Genomic DNA, 18,692 nt, shown 5'->3' on the forward strand with positions numbered 1-18,692 from the left:
GAGCCTAAGATTCCCTGACAGTGTATGGAGCATAAGAAACATCTTGGAGCAAAGCTTTTAAATGATTACACACAACCAGATCATTAAAATCACTTTTTCGTCCATTTGCATTGGCATCATCGCCTCAATTCTAGACAGACAGACAGACAAACAGACAGACGGACAGACAGATAGATAGCGCGCACACAGAAACGGTAGATGCTGTCATGGAAATATATTGCTCCAACAAAATTCAAGTATCAGGGTAACACTTATTTTTAAGGATAATAGATCAAATTAAGAAAAAAAACACATTTAGGATCAACAATTAAGCCATAATTTACAAATAAATTGTTATAAGTTGTTTGTGTTTTTCACAGCTCTCTCTGAATGCATTTTTGCATCCAGAGAGAGCTGTGATAAACTCCTCTGTTGGATTGTGTGCCACATTATTATTCAACTATTTCAACTATTTAAGCCTAGGCTTTGAACAGTGGAGGACTGGCCCAACTGGAAGGACAATGCGGAGCGGGGATAAAATCAAAATCACAGATATCATATTGCGTTGACTTCTCTGGTGACTCTCTGAGCTTCCGAACTGTTTGACTTTGTGCTACAATACCATCTATACAATTGTTCAAATAATAGTTATAATAGTAATAATAATATTAATAATAATAGTAGTTTAATTACCCATGTTCCCCAGGAACCACATGAATATTTTAGCGCGCTCGTACTCAGCGGTAGTAACGGGAACAAGTAGGAACAAAATATCCTCCTTGGTGACTAATTGCAAAAAAACTCTTCAAAACTGTGGATTCTGTTTACAAATGCATTGTTTACAAAAAAAAAGGCAGTACTTTTTGCAGCAAAGTGGTGGGGTCTGGTACACACAGCTGCCATCAAAGTTAGTTCTCAGGCGACTGAAGTGGCGGTTGACAAGAGGATCCACAGAAAAGCCGAAATACCTTCCCTGCAGAAGCAGAAGCCGTCAATGTGCGAGCAGGAGATGTCGTTGCTACAGGAACACGGCGAGGTGCAGTTTGTGCCGTAGAGACCGGCTGGACAGCTGAGAGAGCAGTCATCGCCCTGCAGAGAGAGAGACCGCCGCTGATCAGAACCTGAACTCTGAGTTTTGTCATGCTTATTCCTATCCACGACTGTTTTTACAGGGTGTACAGATACACACGGGTATGTTTGAAAACATTTTGAACTGACCTTTTCTTACATTTCTTGACTCAGTTGATAAAAAGACTTAGAAATGAAAAGATTGACTTTTCTGAAAAAGGTGCTGGTGTTTTACTGTAGTTTATGTGAGAAAACCCTTTCACTTTAAATACAGTTAAAATTTATTTTACAATGAATGGACTGAAAGTTCCTAATTTTCACATTTGATTTTGTACAGTTACGTCCCAGAGCACACAGCTTACACAAGGTTAAGTGGATCCCCCAGGATGCATTGCTCCATCAGTTCCCAACGATATTTCAACAAGATATGTATTATGTTACAATGTGGGATGTTCATAGATCTGGCCAAAGTGTCAAATAATGAGGTAAAGTTAAAGTCATCGCTGTGGACCAAACGCTCAGGCTTCCGACAGCTTTGAACACTCGGTTTTCAAAGGTTTATTCTACTAGTCACGGATTTCTTTATATGGTCATCTGCTCCATCTGATCCGTTGTGCGTTTCTCCAAACAAAACCAATAAAAAAATTGTGTTGTTCCATTGCAGATGTATTTATTTATTTTATTTTATTTTCCCACCGTTTACATGAAACAAAAAATCCTCGTGTCCGAGAGCCCAACCTTGGAGAACGCCAACAATAGTCGGAACAAACTTTTAAATGAGGCCTTGTAGACTTAATATGAGTGAAGTGGAGTAAATGGAACCCGACAGCCATGCTCAAACACAATTGGCTCACAGAACTTGGGGCCTCGGGAGGGTCCCAAAAACAGCCCGTTTTGGAACGAGAGGGTTATACTGTACAGTGGAGGTATGTTAGAATGGCTAGAATGCATAATCTGAGTGGTATTTTCAGCAACAAACTTAAAACACATGTTTTGGGGACCTCAGAGACCTATTAACCTATTAACTTGTGTTAAAAGGAGCATAATAGGTCCCCTTTAACTTTATTTTTTAAATCAAAAGAGGCATGTACAGTCCTTTTTAATCTGTGAGGGGTTTGTTTCATGTATTGTTTGCCATCCTCACTTGAGTCACATAGGTCACAGGGGCTTTTAAAATAACTTCTGTTGAACAACTGTTGTTGATTCTTAGGCTGAACTTGCTCACTCTTTGATATATATATATCAAAATGTCCAATTTAAATCTCAAACCATAGTCGGTCGGTGCTATTACTCCCTCATGAAAAAACAAATTCTGCAGGATTTTAGATTTTTAGGGGAGTTCACTTAAAAGCCCAATGTTGTATGAAAAATATAATAGTCACAGACCAGCATCTTCACATACATAATGAATGAGGAAGACAAGCTTCGATGAGAGTCCCCACAGGGATACATGGAGTCTGCTCTTGTCTAATCAGCAGAGGACACTGCTCTCCCCGCCAGACGGGACGCTTGGCATTAATGGAAAGTACCACTCTGGGGGCGGGGATGCTTGCTGCGCTCCCGTCTCCGCAAGACTCCATCTGAATCTCTGCATCTCTGATCTGAATCTTCCACCTTCAAGTTGTGATAATTATTTCTGCCTGACACCATCCTGCTGCCATTAAAATGCTATTGATCTGATATTAGGCAGAACCTAACGGGGTAAAGGTGAGCCTTACTAAGAAGGTGAGTTAAGCAGGTTTCCAAATATGACCAAATATAATTTTACCTTATCAGATGATTTCTAGATGAAGCAGATTCATTGGTTAAGCCAAGAACATATAAGAGCTCAACATAAATAAGATAATATGTTCTAAATCAACCACTTTATATGTTTAATTATAAATAATAATAATAATAATAATAATAATAATAATAAATATAGCTGCAGGCAGCAAAGGGTCCCTTATCAAAACCAATTACAAATTTTTGAGTTCCCATTGGAACGTAGCATCAGCCTGTGCTGTTGCTCGTCTTTACATCAGCATTACGTCTAAAACGAGTTACAATCTTCCGAGTTTCCATTGAACGCAGCATCGGCTGACGTAATAACGTGGTGACGCAAGTTTTTCCGAGTCCTGGTGACACGCAGAATTCCTAATACAAGCTGAAACACTTGTTGCGTTTTATGACTTTATCCTAAAAATGAGAAGGTGGCTGTCTACTACCTGTGGTACACAGAGTCCTGCCTCACAGTGTCTCTGTGGAAGGAAATCACTCCCTGTGGAAGTTCCCAACAACACGGTTCCATTCAAACTGATTAAACACTGCATGTCTCTTAGAGACGTTTCATCAACTTTTTAAACTTTTGGGACTAAAATGTAACGGATACGATTTGCCCTGTAGCTGCAAGCAAACTCCATGTGTGAGGACACAAACACAGAATATGTTTGACTCCTACAGTTTGTGTTACGACTGGCCAGAATGCTGCAAAATGAGGAGGGACACAGACGGGTTAGAGGCAAACAAAATGCATTTATATTTACAAAAAGGGCAAAAGAGATAAAATATTATACGAAAGGCCCAAGCCAATGTCAAGCAGGTAAGAGGATACACACACACACACACACACACACACACACAGACACATGCACATGCACACGCACACACACACACGTGGTCTGCAACCACTACAGATTGATGGAGTTCACACCACGAAGCTTGCATTGTGCGAATGTGCATTCGATGCGACAACCTACACCTATATAACAAATTGGATGAATGTCACAAATGCTCTTACTTCACAAACCCATCTCACTTCACCACCTGAACCTCCACCCAGAAGTTTTAGAACCTTGGCGTGTGGGTGATACATGAACATTAGGCTACTTTCGGTCAAATTGAATTGGTTTTTCACTAATTCATGCTCTGTATGTGGATCGATGAAACTTAAACCACGAGATGTCTGAGACATTCCAGTTCTAACGAGACCTCAACCATGTCTGTAGCTCCAGCAGTTGTCCTGTTCCAGACACTTTTAGCCCGAAAAGTGTCAAGGAGAATAATAATAATACAATTCGGAACAATAACAATAGTAATAATAATAAATAATAAATATAGCTGCAGGCATCAATACACAGGGTCTAGGTTGGTCGTGTTAGATACAAATTACAGTTCTCCGAGTTCCCATAAATGGGTATAGATCTGCACTCTTAGAGGCTGATATACTGTATGATGATCAGCGTCTGTGATGCAGACTGTGATACGAGTTGTGGACGGCCGTGTAGCGGTGATCCACTGCGTTCTCCTCTCTGCTCGGACGGTTAATAAATTGCTTGCATTTCGGGAGTTTGTGTCTTTCCTTGTGTGCCGTGTGGGGCAACGATGACGGACTGATGTAACAACATGGTGAAGACTCTCTGTGGCTAATTATGGTTTTCAGAGTCCTGGTGACATGCAGAATTACTACTAACATGAGTTACAATTTTCCCTGAAACGCATCATTGGCTCCGACAGTTTGTATGGGGGGGCATTTGCATCGTACGAATGTGTGTGTTGTGCGATGCGCATGCCCCCCCAGAGCCACAACCTGCACATAACAAATTAGAAGATGATGTCAAAAAGCTCCACAAAATCATCTCATTCCACCACCCGACCGTGGGGTTGTAGAACATTGATCGATATGGATCAAACTTGAACCACAAGTTGTCTGAGACGTCCCAGTTCTAATGAGACCCCAACCATGTCCGTGGGTTCGTTGGGTGTCTTGGGCCACTTTTAGCCCGAAAAATTCCAAGGAGAGAAATAAAAATAAAAAACAGAATAATGATAATTATTATTATTATTATTATACATGTATTTTATTCTACATTTAATTATAGTTTTTATTAAATTAATTAGAATAAATTATTATTAAAATAATAATAATAATTGAGCCTGGAGTTGTCATGGGTGTTTTTGTAACGTGAACCATTGGTAGCTATAAAGTCAGGAGGAAAACAATTCCTCTGTAAAATATGGCCAATATGGTCACAAAAGTATCTTCAATCTTTAAAATGATAACCATAATTTATTTTAAGTCATCCATCAGGGTGACAGGGTTTTTCCTAGCACTGAGGTCGCCACCCTAATTATGTCACTTTAGCCTTTAGAGTGTGTCGAGTCTGTTTTTCCAAGAGAGTCCGACCAAATCAAGGCGGTCGGTTGATATCGTAAAAGGTTGAAGCAATGTTTAAAAATGTCCTTTCTCTCCCCTCATACTCCGACAACTTCATTGATTAAGGACGGAGCTCGGTGACAAGTGGTTAATATCTGAAAGGCGGAGGGCTGACAACTGTTGAACAGACGGCTGCAAAGTTCAACTGTTTGGTTTTTTTTCGCGCAACCCCACATCAAAGATCTCCGTTGATGCAGCTTCAAGCATCTACCATTAAAATGAACAGATTAATGAGGAAAACCGAGAACACACACACACACACACACCCACACACACACACACACACACACACCCACACACGTTATCTCCCTTAATTATTCATACCTCATTCTTGCTGCATATTTTTTCCACTTAATCTGACCGATTTTGGTCACAAGCATAATGAACACCACCCCCTCTTAAATATAAATCCTCCACTTAAAAAAATACAATTTGGGGGGACAGCTGAGACAAAGCGGTGTGGCACAGCGGTAGGTGAGCTGGATAACAGATGCTACACCATGTGGAAGTTGGTGAGTAATGACGACAATTTCAAACAGCTTTTTTAAAGGTGAGCCAGAGAACAGGTGAAACTGTGCGACACTACAAAGTTAACTAAAATTATTCGCTCATACACCGCGTTCCAAATTATTAGGCAAATTGGATTTAAGTGTCATAAACATTAAATTTTTTGTTTTTCAATTAAACTCATGGATGGTATTGTGTCTCAGGGCTTTTTGGATCACTGAAATCAATCTCAGACACCTGTCATAATTAGTTTGCCAGGTGAGCCCAATTAAAGGAAAACTACTTAGAAGGACGTTCCACATAATTAAGCAGGCCACAGGTTTCAAGCAATATGGAAAAGGATCTCTCTGCTGCTGAAAAGCCTCAAATAGTGCAATGCCTTGGACAAGGTATGAAAACATTAGATATTTCACAAAAACTTAAGCGTGATCATCGTACTGTGAAGACGTTTGTGGCTGATTCAGAAGACAGACAGGTTGGTGCAGATAAAGACATAATGAGGAAGCTTTCTGCCAGACAAATTCATGAGATTAAGAGAGCAGCTGCTAAAATGCCGTTACGAAGCAGCAAACAGGTATTTGAAGCTGCTGGTGCCTCTGGAGTCCCGTGAACCTCAAGGTGTAGGATCCTCCAGAGGCTTGCAGTTGTGCATAAAACTACTATTCAGCCACCCCTAACCAATGCTCACAAGCAGAAACAGTTGCAGTGGGCCCAGAAATACATGAAGACGCATTTTCAAACAGTCTTGTTTACTGATGAGTGCCGTGCAACCCTGGATGGTCCAGATGGATGGAGTAGTGGATGGTTGGTGGATGGCCACCAAGTCCCAACAAGGCTGCGACGTCAGCAAAGAGGTGGCCGAGTCATGTTTTTGGCCGGAGTCATGGGGAGAGAGCTGGTAGGCCCCTTTAGGGTCCCTGAAGGTGTGAAAACGACCTCGGCAAAGTATATAGAGTTTCTGACTGACCACTTTTTTCCATGGTACCTAAGGAAGAACCGTGCCTTCCATAGCAAAATCATCTTCATGCATGACAATGCAGCATCTCATGCTGCAAAGAATACCTCTGTGTCATTGGCTGCTATGGGCATAAAATGAGAGAAACTCATGGTGTGGCCCCCATCCTCCCCTGACCTCAACCCTATTGAAAACCTTTGGAGCGTCCTCAAGCAAAAGATTTATGAGGGTGGGAGGCAGTTTGCTTCAAAACAACAGCTCTGGGAGGCTATTCTGACATCCTGCAAAGAAATTCAAGCAGAAACTCTCCAAAAACTCACAAGTTCAATGGATTCAAGAATTGTGAAGGTGATATCAAGGAAGGGGTCCTATGTTTACATGTAACTTGGCCTGTTAAGATGTTTTTGATTGAAATAGCTTTTGATTTCAGTAAATATGACCTCCTAATGCTGCACATTCAACAAATGACCATTTTCAGTTCTTTAAAACCTATAAAATGTTTTGAAACTCTGTTGTGCATAATAATTTGGAACAGTGCATTTTGAGTTTTTTATTTTTGAAAGAAATACTGTTATCATTGGGAGGTTTGTTCAATAACATTCAAATTATACCCTAATGGTTGATGACCTGAAAATTATACTGACTGTCATTTGCATCGACTATTTAGGAAAATCAGAGAAAAATCTCATTGCATAATAATTTGTAACGCGGTGTGATCAGGTATGAAATGGTACTATCAAGTCCAAATCACGTTTGCCTGGGGCCTCGTCCACCAAAAGCCCTCGTGAATTATTTATTTTTAATTCATAATTTTATTTTGCACGAGAACAAAAGCGATTCGGAGCTATTATGGTCCCGACATCAGTAGAACAGTGAGCACACGTATCGCCTTCCCTTCACTGCATGTATGTGTGTGTGTGTGTGTCTTCTCTCTGTGGAAGACACACACACTGTCTGTGGAAGACACACACTGTTGGGCTGTTGGAAGGCTGTCTATTTACCAGGTTCCAAGATGCCGCTGGTCAGTCATCCAATCTGTCTTTTAGATTTTTGCTGTCCCTTTCTCAAACAGCATTTCTGCTCTCTGCACCGGAACTGTGCGAGTGTTCCGCCAGGTTGCCCGCCTGCCGCACTGAGATGAAGGTCTCCAATCTGGACTGCGCGCGCCGTGCACGCCTCCGGCATGGGACGCAAGAGGGAATAACTGAGAGAAGTTCCGAAACGCACAGGTGGGTGCTCCAAAATACTGTTTTAATGCGTTCAGATCTAGGCTTTAACCTGTGTGCGTATGCTTAAAACCCTGTGTCCAGGAGGTCACCCCCCCACCCCACCCACACACACCCACACACAAAAATGACGTTATGAATGGTCCACTTATTATTTCTTTACGCTCACAAGTCTGACTCCAGTTCGGTCATTCAATTTGTAAAACTCCATCATTGGACATGGACAATGGATATGGTGAGTCTCTCTGTGAAACCCAATGTGTCGTAGCAGAGGTGGCCGAGATCACACACACACACACACACACACACTTCTTAGTATATTCAGTAAAACATTTTTGTAATTGCTAAAAGTCTGAAACTTGCTACTGAGTTTCAACTGCTTTGCTTTGACTTGAACAAGGGGGAGGATGACGCAAAGTGACGCATAAAAGACGGAAGAGATGGGACGCATCACACACACACACGCAGATGAAAAGATTCATATTTTGGAATCCTATCTTTTCTTTGGAACTACTCTGTACTCTTTACATACACCCAGAACCACACATTTCATAGATTGATAGATGTCCCAGCAGTGTGAACAGTTAGCATTCAAAAGGTGTCATAATAGGAGGCACCCTCTCAGTTTCTGTGTTTTTTGGTCTTGATAAAATCCATCTGTTTTGGATCCATCCGTCACACACACACACACACACACACACACACACACACACACAAGATTTAAGGGTGGTACTCAGAGGATAGGTCCCCCCTCAAAATTTAGAATACGTGCATTTGCCCCCCCGATAAAGACATGAATATAGCAGAGAAGATATTTTGAAAAAACGCTATAACGTTACTCATAGTGCCTCCGACAGGGGTGGTTCTTTTTTCTTCAGCACTGGGTCTTTATTTAATCCCAAAATATGATTATGATTAATGTTTTCCAGAATTATTTAGAAGCTTAAGCAAGGTCTCATTCTCTAATAGATTTGAGTAATGTTAAATCGTTTATGGCGAAAATATGTTGGAGGCCTATTGATTGGCCTATATGATTCCTAAAAATCACCCCAAAACACGGGTATGTATGATATGTTTTGAATGTGCAGAGAGCAGAAATCTTGCTAAAGCACATGAGGGTTTTTAAAGTTTGGGTTTATAAATCAATTAAAAATAATTAATTTATCATTGACGTGAATAAATGCCACGTGCACATCACAAAGAGGTTGCTTCCCCAAACACAAAAAGGACAGAAAAGTAAATCGTGCCTATATGTGTGTGGACTTAACATGGATAATAATTCATGAGAAAAGTTGATCTACAGGAGAATAAATATTTGAAAGCAATGCAGAATGCCTGAGAGCACTACGCCATTGTATTCCATTGTTGTCACCTGGTGCCAGAGATTTGTGTTTTCCTTTACATAAATAAAGACATTTCCAAAAATTGTTTTGAATTTTTTTCAAAAGAAACCTACACACACACACACAGTTGTGGACTATGGACTTTTACCCCTCATACCCCCTTGTAAGAGTGAAGGAGAACGGTAAGAGTGAAGGAGAGTGTGTCCCCATCACACACAGTGCTTGTTAAGTTATATAAGGAAACGGAGTAAAACAAAAAAAACCTACTTAAAAAAAAAATCTGAAAAACACTTTTGGCGCACCAATTATGGGCGCCCAATCACTGCCGCGCTGTGGGCACAGTCGGTACCATCAGATAGGGAGCGATCAGGACACAGAGCTTGATTATTTAAAATGATGTTGTTATGTTTACAATGATAAATTGAGGGGGTCAGTTCTCTGTTTTTCCCAGGAATTGTTTTCCCCCCTTAGTTCCGCCCCTGCACATGACTATGAATATTCAATAAAGATCTATAACTAGAATACGACTGCATCGCTGAATTAGACCCGTGGATAGCGTCCCCTTTTGTTGCTGTTTCACCGAGACATAATTGTGTCCGACAGTCGGATCCTCCCCCTCGTGTCCGTCGGATGAACTGTGTCTGAGTTTCGCATCACAAAATATGTGAGGGAAAATGGGAGCAAATAGTTTGCTCAGCTGGACATTTACAATGTTCCATGAATGAGAGTTCATCCTCCGTCATCACAAATTAACTTTTCCAACACAACTGTGTTCTGCACCTGCACTTGTGAAGCCCAAACTCATTATGTCAGCGGAGTGTCAGGAGGGGACATCTCTGCTGTGGTTTAGACTAGCACAGTGCTGCTGCTGGGAGCCTTGTTTTGGAGATGAGAAACTACCTGTTCTGGTGGTTCCTTCTCCTACACACTGTACGTAGTTTTAGAGAGAATGAGGGAGTGAGTGAGAAGGCCAGAGGGCTTTTATGCACCTCAGCTTAAGCAAAAATGTATCGGCAGCGTCGTTGAGTAAACAGTGATACAGGTCATAGAGTACATTGTGAATACTATGGAGAGTCTAAAGTTTCTGTATTGTTTAGTTTGGCCTCAAGAGTTGAGTTGTTGCAAAGTTTTCTGTTGAAGCTCCTCAATAAAACCTTCATGCTGGAGTTTTAGAAAAGACACCAACCTGGTCCTTCATGTGTCCAAGGCAGAGGGTTTCTGAGGCCCACTTCACAATGTTATTTATACAAATGTATAAAATCATGAAAACTCAACCATGACATGTTTGAGTTTTTTTTTTTTTTTTTTTTTTACAAACTGTGCTATAGCACAGTGATTCTCAACCATTTTCACATCAAGGATCCACAATTAAACATGCATTAGGCCATGGTCCCTATGTGACAAGATTGAGTCTCTGGACCCCAATCTCAAAATATCAGACCAAAGGTCCATACCTGTCTAGGTTTGGGAAAGTTAGGTAAACTATGATCAAAACATCATTATTATACTCTCTAATGGCACCAACATCTGGTAAATGAAACTATTTTGCTGGGAATCCCCTTGGAACCTCTTGAAGGACCCCTGGGGGTCCCCAGACCACACGTTGAGAAACACTGGTTATACAGTGGTATATGCAAAAGCATACGCTGTGGATTGGGGATTTGTTGTCAGATGTGTGTGTTTCTGTGTTTGTTTGTCTGTGTCTAAACACTCACCATGTATCCCGGTGCACACAAACAGGCTCCGGCGACGCCATCGCAGTCGGCTCCGTTGGCACACTCACAGGGCTCATTGCAGCCGTCGCCATAGTAACCTGGCGGACAGGTCTCGTTGCAGTAAAGCCCCGCCCACCCAGCTGCACAAGTACACTCTCCTGACAGTGGGTGACAACTGGGAGCAGAAATCGTTTAAAACCATTAGATTCTCCATTCAACAGTAGAACCAGCATCTGATGAATGCAAAATGTCTCAAACTAAAAGTCTTTCCCACCTGCCAAGTTATCAGGTATGGGTTTTTGGAATTTTTTTCACAAGACTTGGAGCCACAATCACCGTCAGTTACAGAAATATGCTCGAGGCGGTCAAGATGATGGATGAGACATTAGGATGTATCTTTAATTTCCTATCCAGTTTCAGATAAAGGCTGGACATCATATCTGCTGTGCACGTGCTGTGAACACCCACTGGATCCTATTGGAGGACCATGGGATTCCACTAGATGACCAGTGGATATCATTGGATGACTATGGATCCCATTGGAGGGCCATGGTATCCCATTGGAGCCCACTGGAGTACCATGGATCCAACTGGAGGACCATTGGGTCCCAGTGGAAGACCATTGGTTCGCCTTGAATAGCACCTGGTTTCTTGGTTCATTTCTAATTCACATTTTTGAGTGTTAGTGGTTGATCCAGGACACTGTAGTACATGGCAGATACCTTGGAATTGAAGTAAAAATATAATATACATACTATTCTACAGAGTACACGGATTCTTTGATATCGCAGCACAAAGATTGTCAATATAAAATGTAGCCTTGAAGCTACAGCTGGCTGTAGAAGCACAACATGAATGAATAGATTTACGGATGTGGCATTAGTGGGTGAGAAATAGCCTTTAGGCATTACAATAACAACAAAGTCAGTCTGTAATTTTTGAACGACACACAGCACTTAAGTAATGCAGCGTTTGCAGGCTTTGGCAAATCGACAAGAAGCCTGGAAATGCTCTTGTGGGATTTCCACCAGACAATGACTCCTGCTGCTGATGCTGCAGCTCAGCGGATGGCAGCATTACCTGATTGTGTTGGAGGTGTTGCACGGGCAGTATTTGTCGCAGACGAGGCCGTACAGCCCGGCGGGGCAGAATCGGTCCTGGCAGCTCGGGCCCTTGAAGCCCTCGTCACACAGGCAGGCCCCGTTAATGTGGTAACACTTGGCGCCGTTTTGGCAATCACACTTATGGGAGCATTGAGGACCGTAGGAGCCCACGGGGCACTCCTCCTGGCATCTGGGTCACAATAAAGACAGCAAATTTTCTTGGTTTGAAAAAAGAATTACCTGCCCCATAACAATTCATCACACATTTGCAGTTTCAACATATAGGTGATAATAGCGCACAGATTCCAGTACATTTCACACCCAGCTCACCTATAGGGAGCACTGAGGGACTTTGTTATTATCACCAATGCCCGCAGTATTACTTATGTATGACTCCATTATCATAAAAGAGAAGATTTCTTCACAAATGTCCTGTGCCATCATGTCCTTTGCACTATTATGGGGTTAACAGGCTGAACCTTACACCGGGACCCCCAAGCAGTGTTCAATGTTAAGGCTTAAAAAAGTGCCCATACAAAGTGCCTATATGAATTATAATCGTCACAATTCGGAGCCAAAGCAGGGGCACGGAACACATTAATGGAGGAGGAAAGAAATAATGGTTAAGATGAGTCAAAGCCAAAGTGAAGTTGACTTTTGTGCATCATTCTCCACACGTCTGCAAACGAGGCCATTAAGAAATAGACAAATCACTCAATTAAAATAGCTCCGCACGGACGTCTGTTTTGAGTCACGCTTAAATCATGCTCACTTCTTCTGGCCCTTATCTGGGCTGATTCCATTAAAATGTGTAAGTGTGGGAGGAGGGGGGTAGACTCCAGAAATTATTCCATGTAGGCTAATTCACCTGTCTGAGGGCCTAAATGAATGGAGGTAATTTGGCTCTATTGAGAATAATGAGAGAGAGAGAGAGAGAGAGAGAGAGAGAGAGAGAGAGAGAGAGAGAGAGAGAGAGAGAGAGAGAGAGAGAGAGAGAGAGAGAGAGAGAGAGAGAGAGAGAGAGAGAGAGAGAGAGAGAGAGAGAGAGATTTTTCTTCTGCGAGGTACAGGGCGAAGAAAATTCAGAAAAATATTTTTTGACATTAAGACAGTGTCTGGAATAAAATAGATTCTATTATGTGCTGACATGTGAAGTATAAATGCAAATACAGAGGAATAGAATTGATTCTTAGTAAAAATCCTCCAATGACATACAGTATGTCAAATGATGGCAGGGTTTAGACGATAAACCGGCAATTAAATAATAAATCAGCCGACCGTAATGTACACAACCGCAATGAAAAAAGAAATACAAACTGAATGTTACAAAAAACACACACATACCTATACAATACATAAAAAAAAAATATTGCATTTATCACATTGACGTCAGTGCATCACAGGGTAACAGAACACAAATTTTAGTGGAATCTGACCCATTGTTGTATAATTATCTGAAGTATCTTGGTCAAGACTTGACCAAAAGGAATGACATGTTAAGAAAAAGCATATGTGAACTTAAAGGGGACCTATTATTCTCCTTTTCAACAAATTAATATAGGTCTCTGACCTCCCCAAGACTTGTTCCTGAATTATTTTGCTGGAAATCCGACCATACTCATAGATTATGCATTCTAGCCATTTGAACATGCCTCTAAACCATCCTTTTCCACGATGCTCTGTCTCAGTGGGTGGAGCCCCCCTCCTGAGGCCCCGAGTTCTGTGAGCCAATGGGGTTTAAACACAACTTCCGGGTTCCGTTGTATATAGTGTGTAAACCTGATTACTTTGTCATTAGTTTACCTCATTATTAGAAACTTTGGCCGTGTCTAATATGAACATCCCACATTGTAACATTACTGTATATATGACAGGAAATAAGGAAGAGCATAATATGTCACCTGTAATGGCCAAGCAAGTGAACTTTAGCTCAAACATACACATACAGTATATTATCTGTATGGGAATAGCCAGCACAGTCTGTTGTTTAAGCCTGGCCCACACTACAACAGATTTTGAAAATGTGAGAGAGCCCACACAAAACATGTCAGGATAAATGTTACAGTTTTGTTCCCATACTGTGAGGAGAGGAACAATTTTCCCAAACAGCATCACACACTAACAGATTTCATTCACCAAAGATTTGAGACGGAAATGTGGCTACGCGATATAACCAGAGTCCCGCCTCTCAAAAAAGGTTAAAAACCTGGCGGAGGACAGGCTAGAATTAGCTATGCTATTTTATGTACTATGCTTTTACAGAAAATCCAGAAGGAAAAAACAACTGATTGGCTGTACACGTTGCAGCACAAGCTTTATGCTTTGCAGCGTCCGCATTTGCCGCTATGGCGTCCTCGGTCGTCCTCCGGGTTCCTCCCGCACGACAGGATATCGGATCATGAATATTGGACATGTTTAATACTTGCGATTTTGCTCACAATTGTCTGAAGGGGGGGAAAGAATCTGTTTTATTATCTTGTGGTGTGCAGCCTGCTTTAGGTTCGAGCCGAAACACCAGACCCACAATTAATTGCCTTCCATGGCAGGTAAACATGTATGAAGTGAAAAAGATTGAAACACATATGGTATATGTATGTGAAAAATAAGTGTATGTACCGCTCTCCGGTGTAGCCAGCATTGCACTGACACTGTCCACTGATGTGGTCGCACAGGCCTCCATTGCGACATGTGCACTCCAGCGAGCAGTTGATTCCAAAAGATCCAAAAGGACAAGGTTGGGCGCACACTGAGCCCTGGAAACCAACGTAACACAGTGACACATAAGATGTATAAGTGAGTGTTAATATAGTATGTGTACATATGAATAAATAAATACATAAATAAATGACTGAATGAATAAATCATTTAATAAATAAACAAGTTAATAGATAAATAAATAAATGAATTACTAAATAAATAAATACATACATCAATGTATAGGTTAATTATTTAGTTAAAAAATATTTAGAAAAAAAAAGTAGTTTATTCTAGATCATAATTATCTGAATATTTAACTTGTTATAATAAATAATATTTAAATTATCTAAATATTGTAACCTGAGATAGTATATTTTTTGCATCTTTTTTTATTGTTCTTGTCGAGTGTTATGTGCAGGTCTGTATTGTTTTATTAAACGTATATTCTCTGAACATATGTACATATTGTTTGCTGTTCTGAGGTTTTATCTTTTTCCTTTCCTTTTGTTTTCTTTCCATCTATTAATCCAGGAACCTATCTAACTACATATTCATGCTGCATATCAATAATTTCGGAGTTGAGCAAAGGTGAAACAAGATGAAACTTCCTTTGGTTTCTAATTAAGTAGAAACATTTGGAAGTGAAGTTTTGAATTACAACTTAGTAGACATAATAATAATTAATAACAATAGGGCCTTTGCAACCCCTTCGGTGCTCAGGCCCTAATAATAATAATGAGTTGTATGAACTATGGTGTGGGTCGTACCACCCAGCCGGCAGGGCAGGAGCACTCCCCTGTGACGTGGTGGCACGTTCCTCCATTCTGGCAGGGACATCGCTGCTCGCACTGGATGCCATGGCTCCCGGGTGGACACGGCTCCTCACAGCTGAGAAGAGGTGAAAAACACCAAAGATCGTAACAAATACAAACAGACCTTCATTCAGGAGGAAAGCAAATCCTTCCTTATTTCTCGGGGAGACAAGTAGAACTAAATGTGAAACGTGAAAAACAAACAGGTCACAAAAATTATAAAAAAAATAAAATCATATCAAATTTTAAAGTGGTAATACATAAAATAATTTTGTTTAAAAAAATCCCATGTTTGAGATCTATCTGATATTTATTTAGCTGGAACTTTATAAGAAACAGTTATTTAATGTGTTTGTATTATGTACTATGTGCTCCTCTCTACAGTGATTCCATTGTTGGTGGCGGAGTCCGCCTTTCCCTGCAAAAATGCAAAGATCAGAAACAAGAAGTGACAGGCAGCATCGGTGAATTTGATAAGGCAGCGTAGCTAGTTGTGGTCTGTAAAATGTCCATATGGATGAACATTCACAAAAAAGAACAGCACCCTGTGATGGGAAAATATACCTACCACCTCAAGTGACCAAAGAAAGAAAATCAATCAATGAGAAAAAGGCGAACTTTAGAGAAAATAAAGTAAAACCGGATATTGAAAAAACAACAAAAATCTAAAATCTATTTACATGTACAGATATTACCAAAATACCTCTACACAGACTTCATAGAAAAAACAACGCAGATCCCCAACCACAAGGACCACTCACAAGACCCCGGTGTAGCCGGGCGCACACAGGCACTGCCCGGTCTGGTGGTGGCAGGTGGCGCTGTTGAAGCACTGGCACTCCAGTAGACATCCCTTCCCATAGAAGTTGGTTGTGCAGGGCTCCTCGCAGCGCCAGCCCTGGTAGCCGTCGGTGCACACGCAGGCGCCCGTGATGGGATTGCATTTGGCTCCGTTCTGGCACTGGCAGCGGTTACTGCAGTGAGGACCCCAGAAGTCACTCTCACACCCTGAAAGCATGGAACACACCCCGTAAACACACTGCAAAGGGAACACAGGAACACACCTGAAAACGCAAAGGAAACGAAAAGGATGGTTCTTGTGACATACTGTACATTTTGTGATATACATTTTTTTGTCATTACAAGAACCAAGAGATTATCCAATCAGCGTGAAACAGTGGACAGCGCACTGAAGACAGTCTGCCCCGGTCGAAAAAAAGAACCAATACAATTTTTTTTTTTTAATCGTAGATGTACATTTTATTTTGTTTATTTTCCGACATTAATTGACTGATTTAACGTGCGCCCCGTAATCTCCGTGCACTGTGCTGAAGCGAGCCCTTGCCTCATGGAAGTCGGAGCAAACTTTAAATTTACATTTTGTAGTTCTAATATGAGTGAAGATTCAGCAACTGGATTGTTTATTTCTCGCCTCAAATTTGTTCAGAAACAGATTTTAGTGTACTGAAGTGTCCCTTTAGCAGTTTTGCCTGCCACACAGACACAGGCAATGCAGTAGAAGGATACCAGTTTATTGTAGCGAGTGGGCTAGGTGGAACAAGCCCGGAGCAGATGTCATGACAAGGGCTCATGACTCTCCTGTGTGTGTGTGGATGGAGGTTTTACTTGGTGCTCGCTGATTACTCTAACGAGCGATAGGAATACAGCCACACTGATCCTGGGCCCAATTATCGAGACCCAAGACAGGTGCTGCTCAAACCACACCTCCCCCACACCACAGTCCCCGTTATGTACGGGGATTTTTTTTTGTTTCGTTCAATAAGGAAACAGAGTAAAATAAATATATCGCAAGTTAAACACACTGTTTTCATCTCTTTTATTTGTAGGAACGGGGCAGGGGATCTTTGCGATCTGCACTCCGCTGCTCTGAAAATGTTTTTGGATGAAGCCGAAAACAGAGAAAGTCATGAAAAGTATTAGTACTAACCCTAACCCGAAATTTTGGAGACTTGATTTGCGTGAGGCGGGCAGCAGTTTACCAGAAACCATCACATTAAATGTTTCATCAGTACTGAGCAGAGCGTTGGACACGACCATGAGAAGACAAAGTGGAAATCCGCCATCTTCCATCTCATCCTCTAACTCTACTCCTCCCTCTCTGTCTTTCTTTCTCTCTGTTTAAATGTTGCATTCATTGATTTCCGTTTTCTTTCCATTTTCTCCCCCTCTGTTTCTCCTCCCTCCCCTCACCCCTCTCTCTCTTCTCACCTCTGTACCCCGGCTCTCTCCTCTCCGTGGAAGACAGGAGCTCTCTTTCTCTCTCTTAACTAGTGAAACAGCGTAGTCAACTCCTTTATCCTCGCGCAGCCTCAATTATTCAGCAGCAAAGAGTCCAAATCAAGTGACTAATGACTTTGACCAAGAGCGACACGCTGGTACCCAACTTTCTGCACTAAATTCAAGAGCTGAATAATATACGCTGGCACGGAGCAGCTCTTTTCGGAAAATTTTGAGGTTTGCCAATGGTAAAGCTGCTCTTTAATTGGCAATAAACGAAACCGAGCTTGCTGGGGAAGTTTTTTGTGTATTTCTTTTTGCTTTTTCCTTGCTTATCTTCAAGGACCTCGTATTCCTTCTCAACATTTCTGTAAATTCTCGCTGCCCCGGATCAGAGTGCTGCAGGGAGTGGACAGTGGGCGCAGCGTGTTGTTCACAGCACATGGCTTTTTTGGCCCCTTTTACAGCTGCTATTAAAATGTGATCTGTATCTAGATACGTTATCTGGGTAATGACATCCCATCACGGGTCTCTGTGTTTACACCTGGGATGAATAAGGGTTCTGATTATCTTGATTATCTGCCAGCATTGTGGTCGGATCTTAGTATGCAAGTGAGGTAGCTGGACTCTCAACAAACGTGGTGCGTCCGGGGTTAAAGGAAGCGATGCTGCTCTATGGTCTTCACTTGTTTTTCCTTTGCAGAGGAAGACAACTGCAATAACACTGAAAACAACATCGACGAAAAAACCAATATTTCTTGCAGCAGTTGCTTGCCACTACATCAGATCACTCTTTGCGGACGTGCCAAAGGACTGGTGATGATTAGTGGGAGTGGATTGCTCAGTCCTTCAAT

The 18,692-nt window shown here is 41.5% G+C and overlaps 1 protein-coding gene across 1 annotated transcript in view; it reads right to left on the bottom strand.

Annotated features, from left to right (window-relative positions):
• LOC307227852 (multiple epidermal growth factor-like domains protein 10) overlaps nucleotides 1-18,692 on the bottom strand; it is a gene marked incomplete at its 3' end in the record, with an annotated part of 85,582 nt that overhangs the window by 30,664 nt on the left and 36,226 nt on the right. Inside the window, exons 4-9 of the mRNA XM_079997296.1 lie at nucleotides 16,362-16,608; nucleotides 15,556-15,676; nucleotides 14,708-14,844; nucleotides 12,069-12,281; nucleotides 10,989-11,163; nucleotides 948-1,068 (exon numbers count right to left, since the gene is read on the bottom strand). Coding sequence (XP_079853422.1) covers nucleotides 948-1,068; nucleotides 10,989-11,163; nucleotides 12,069-12,281; nucleotides 14,708-14,844; nucleotides 15,556-15,676; nucleotides 16,362-16,608 — 1,014 coding nt within the window. The remainder of the gene's footprint in view (nucleotides 1-947; nucleotides 1,069-10,988; nucleotides 11,164-12,068; nucleotides 12,282-14,707; nucleotides 14,845-15,555; nucleotides 15,677-16,361; nucleotides 16,609-18,692) is intronic.

Source organism: Zeus faber, assembly GCF_960531495.2.
Source record: "Zeus faber genome assembly, chromosome: 3".
Taxonomy (NCBI): Eukaryota; Metazoa; Chordata; class Actinopteri; order Zeiformes; family Zeidae; genus Zeus; species Zeus faber.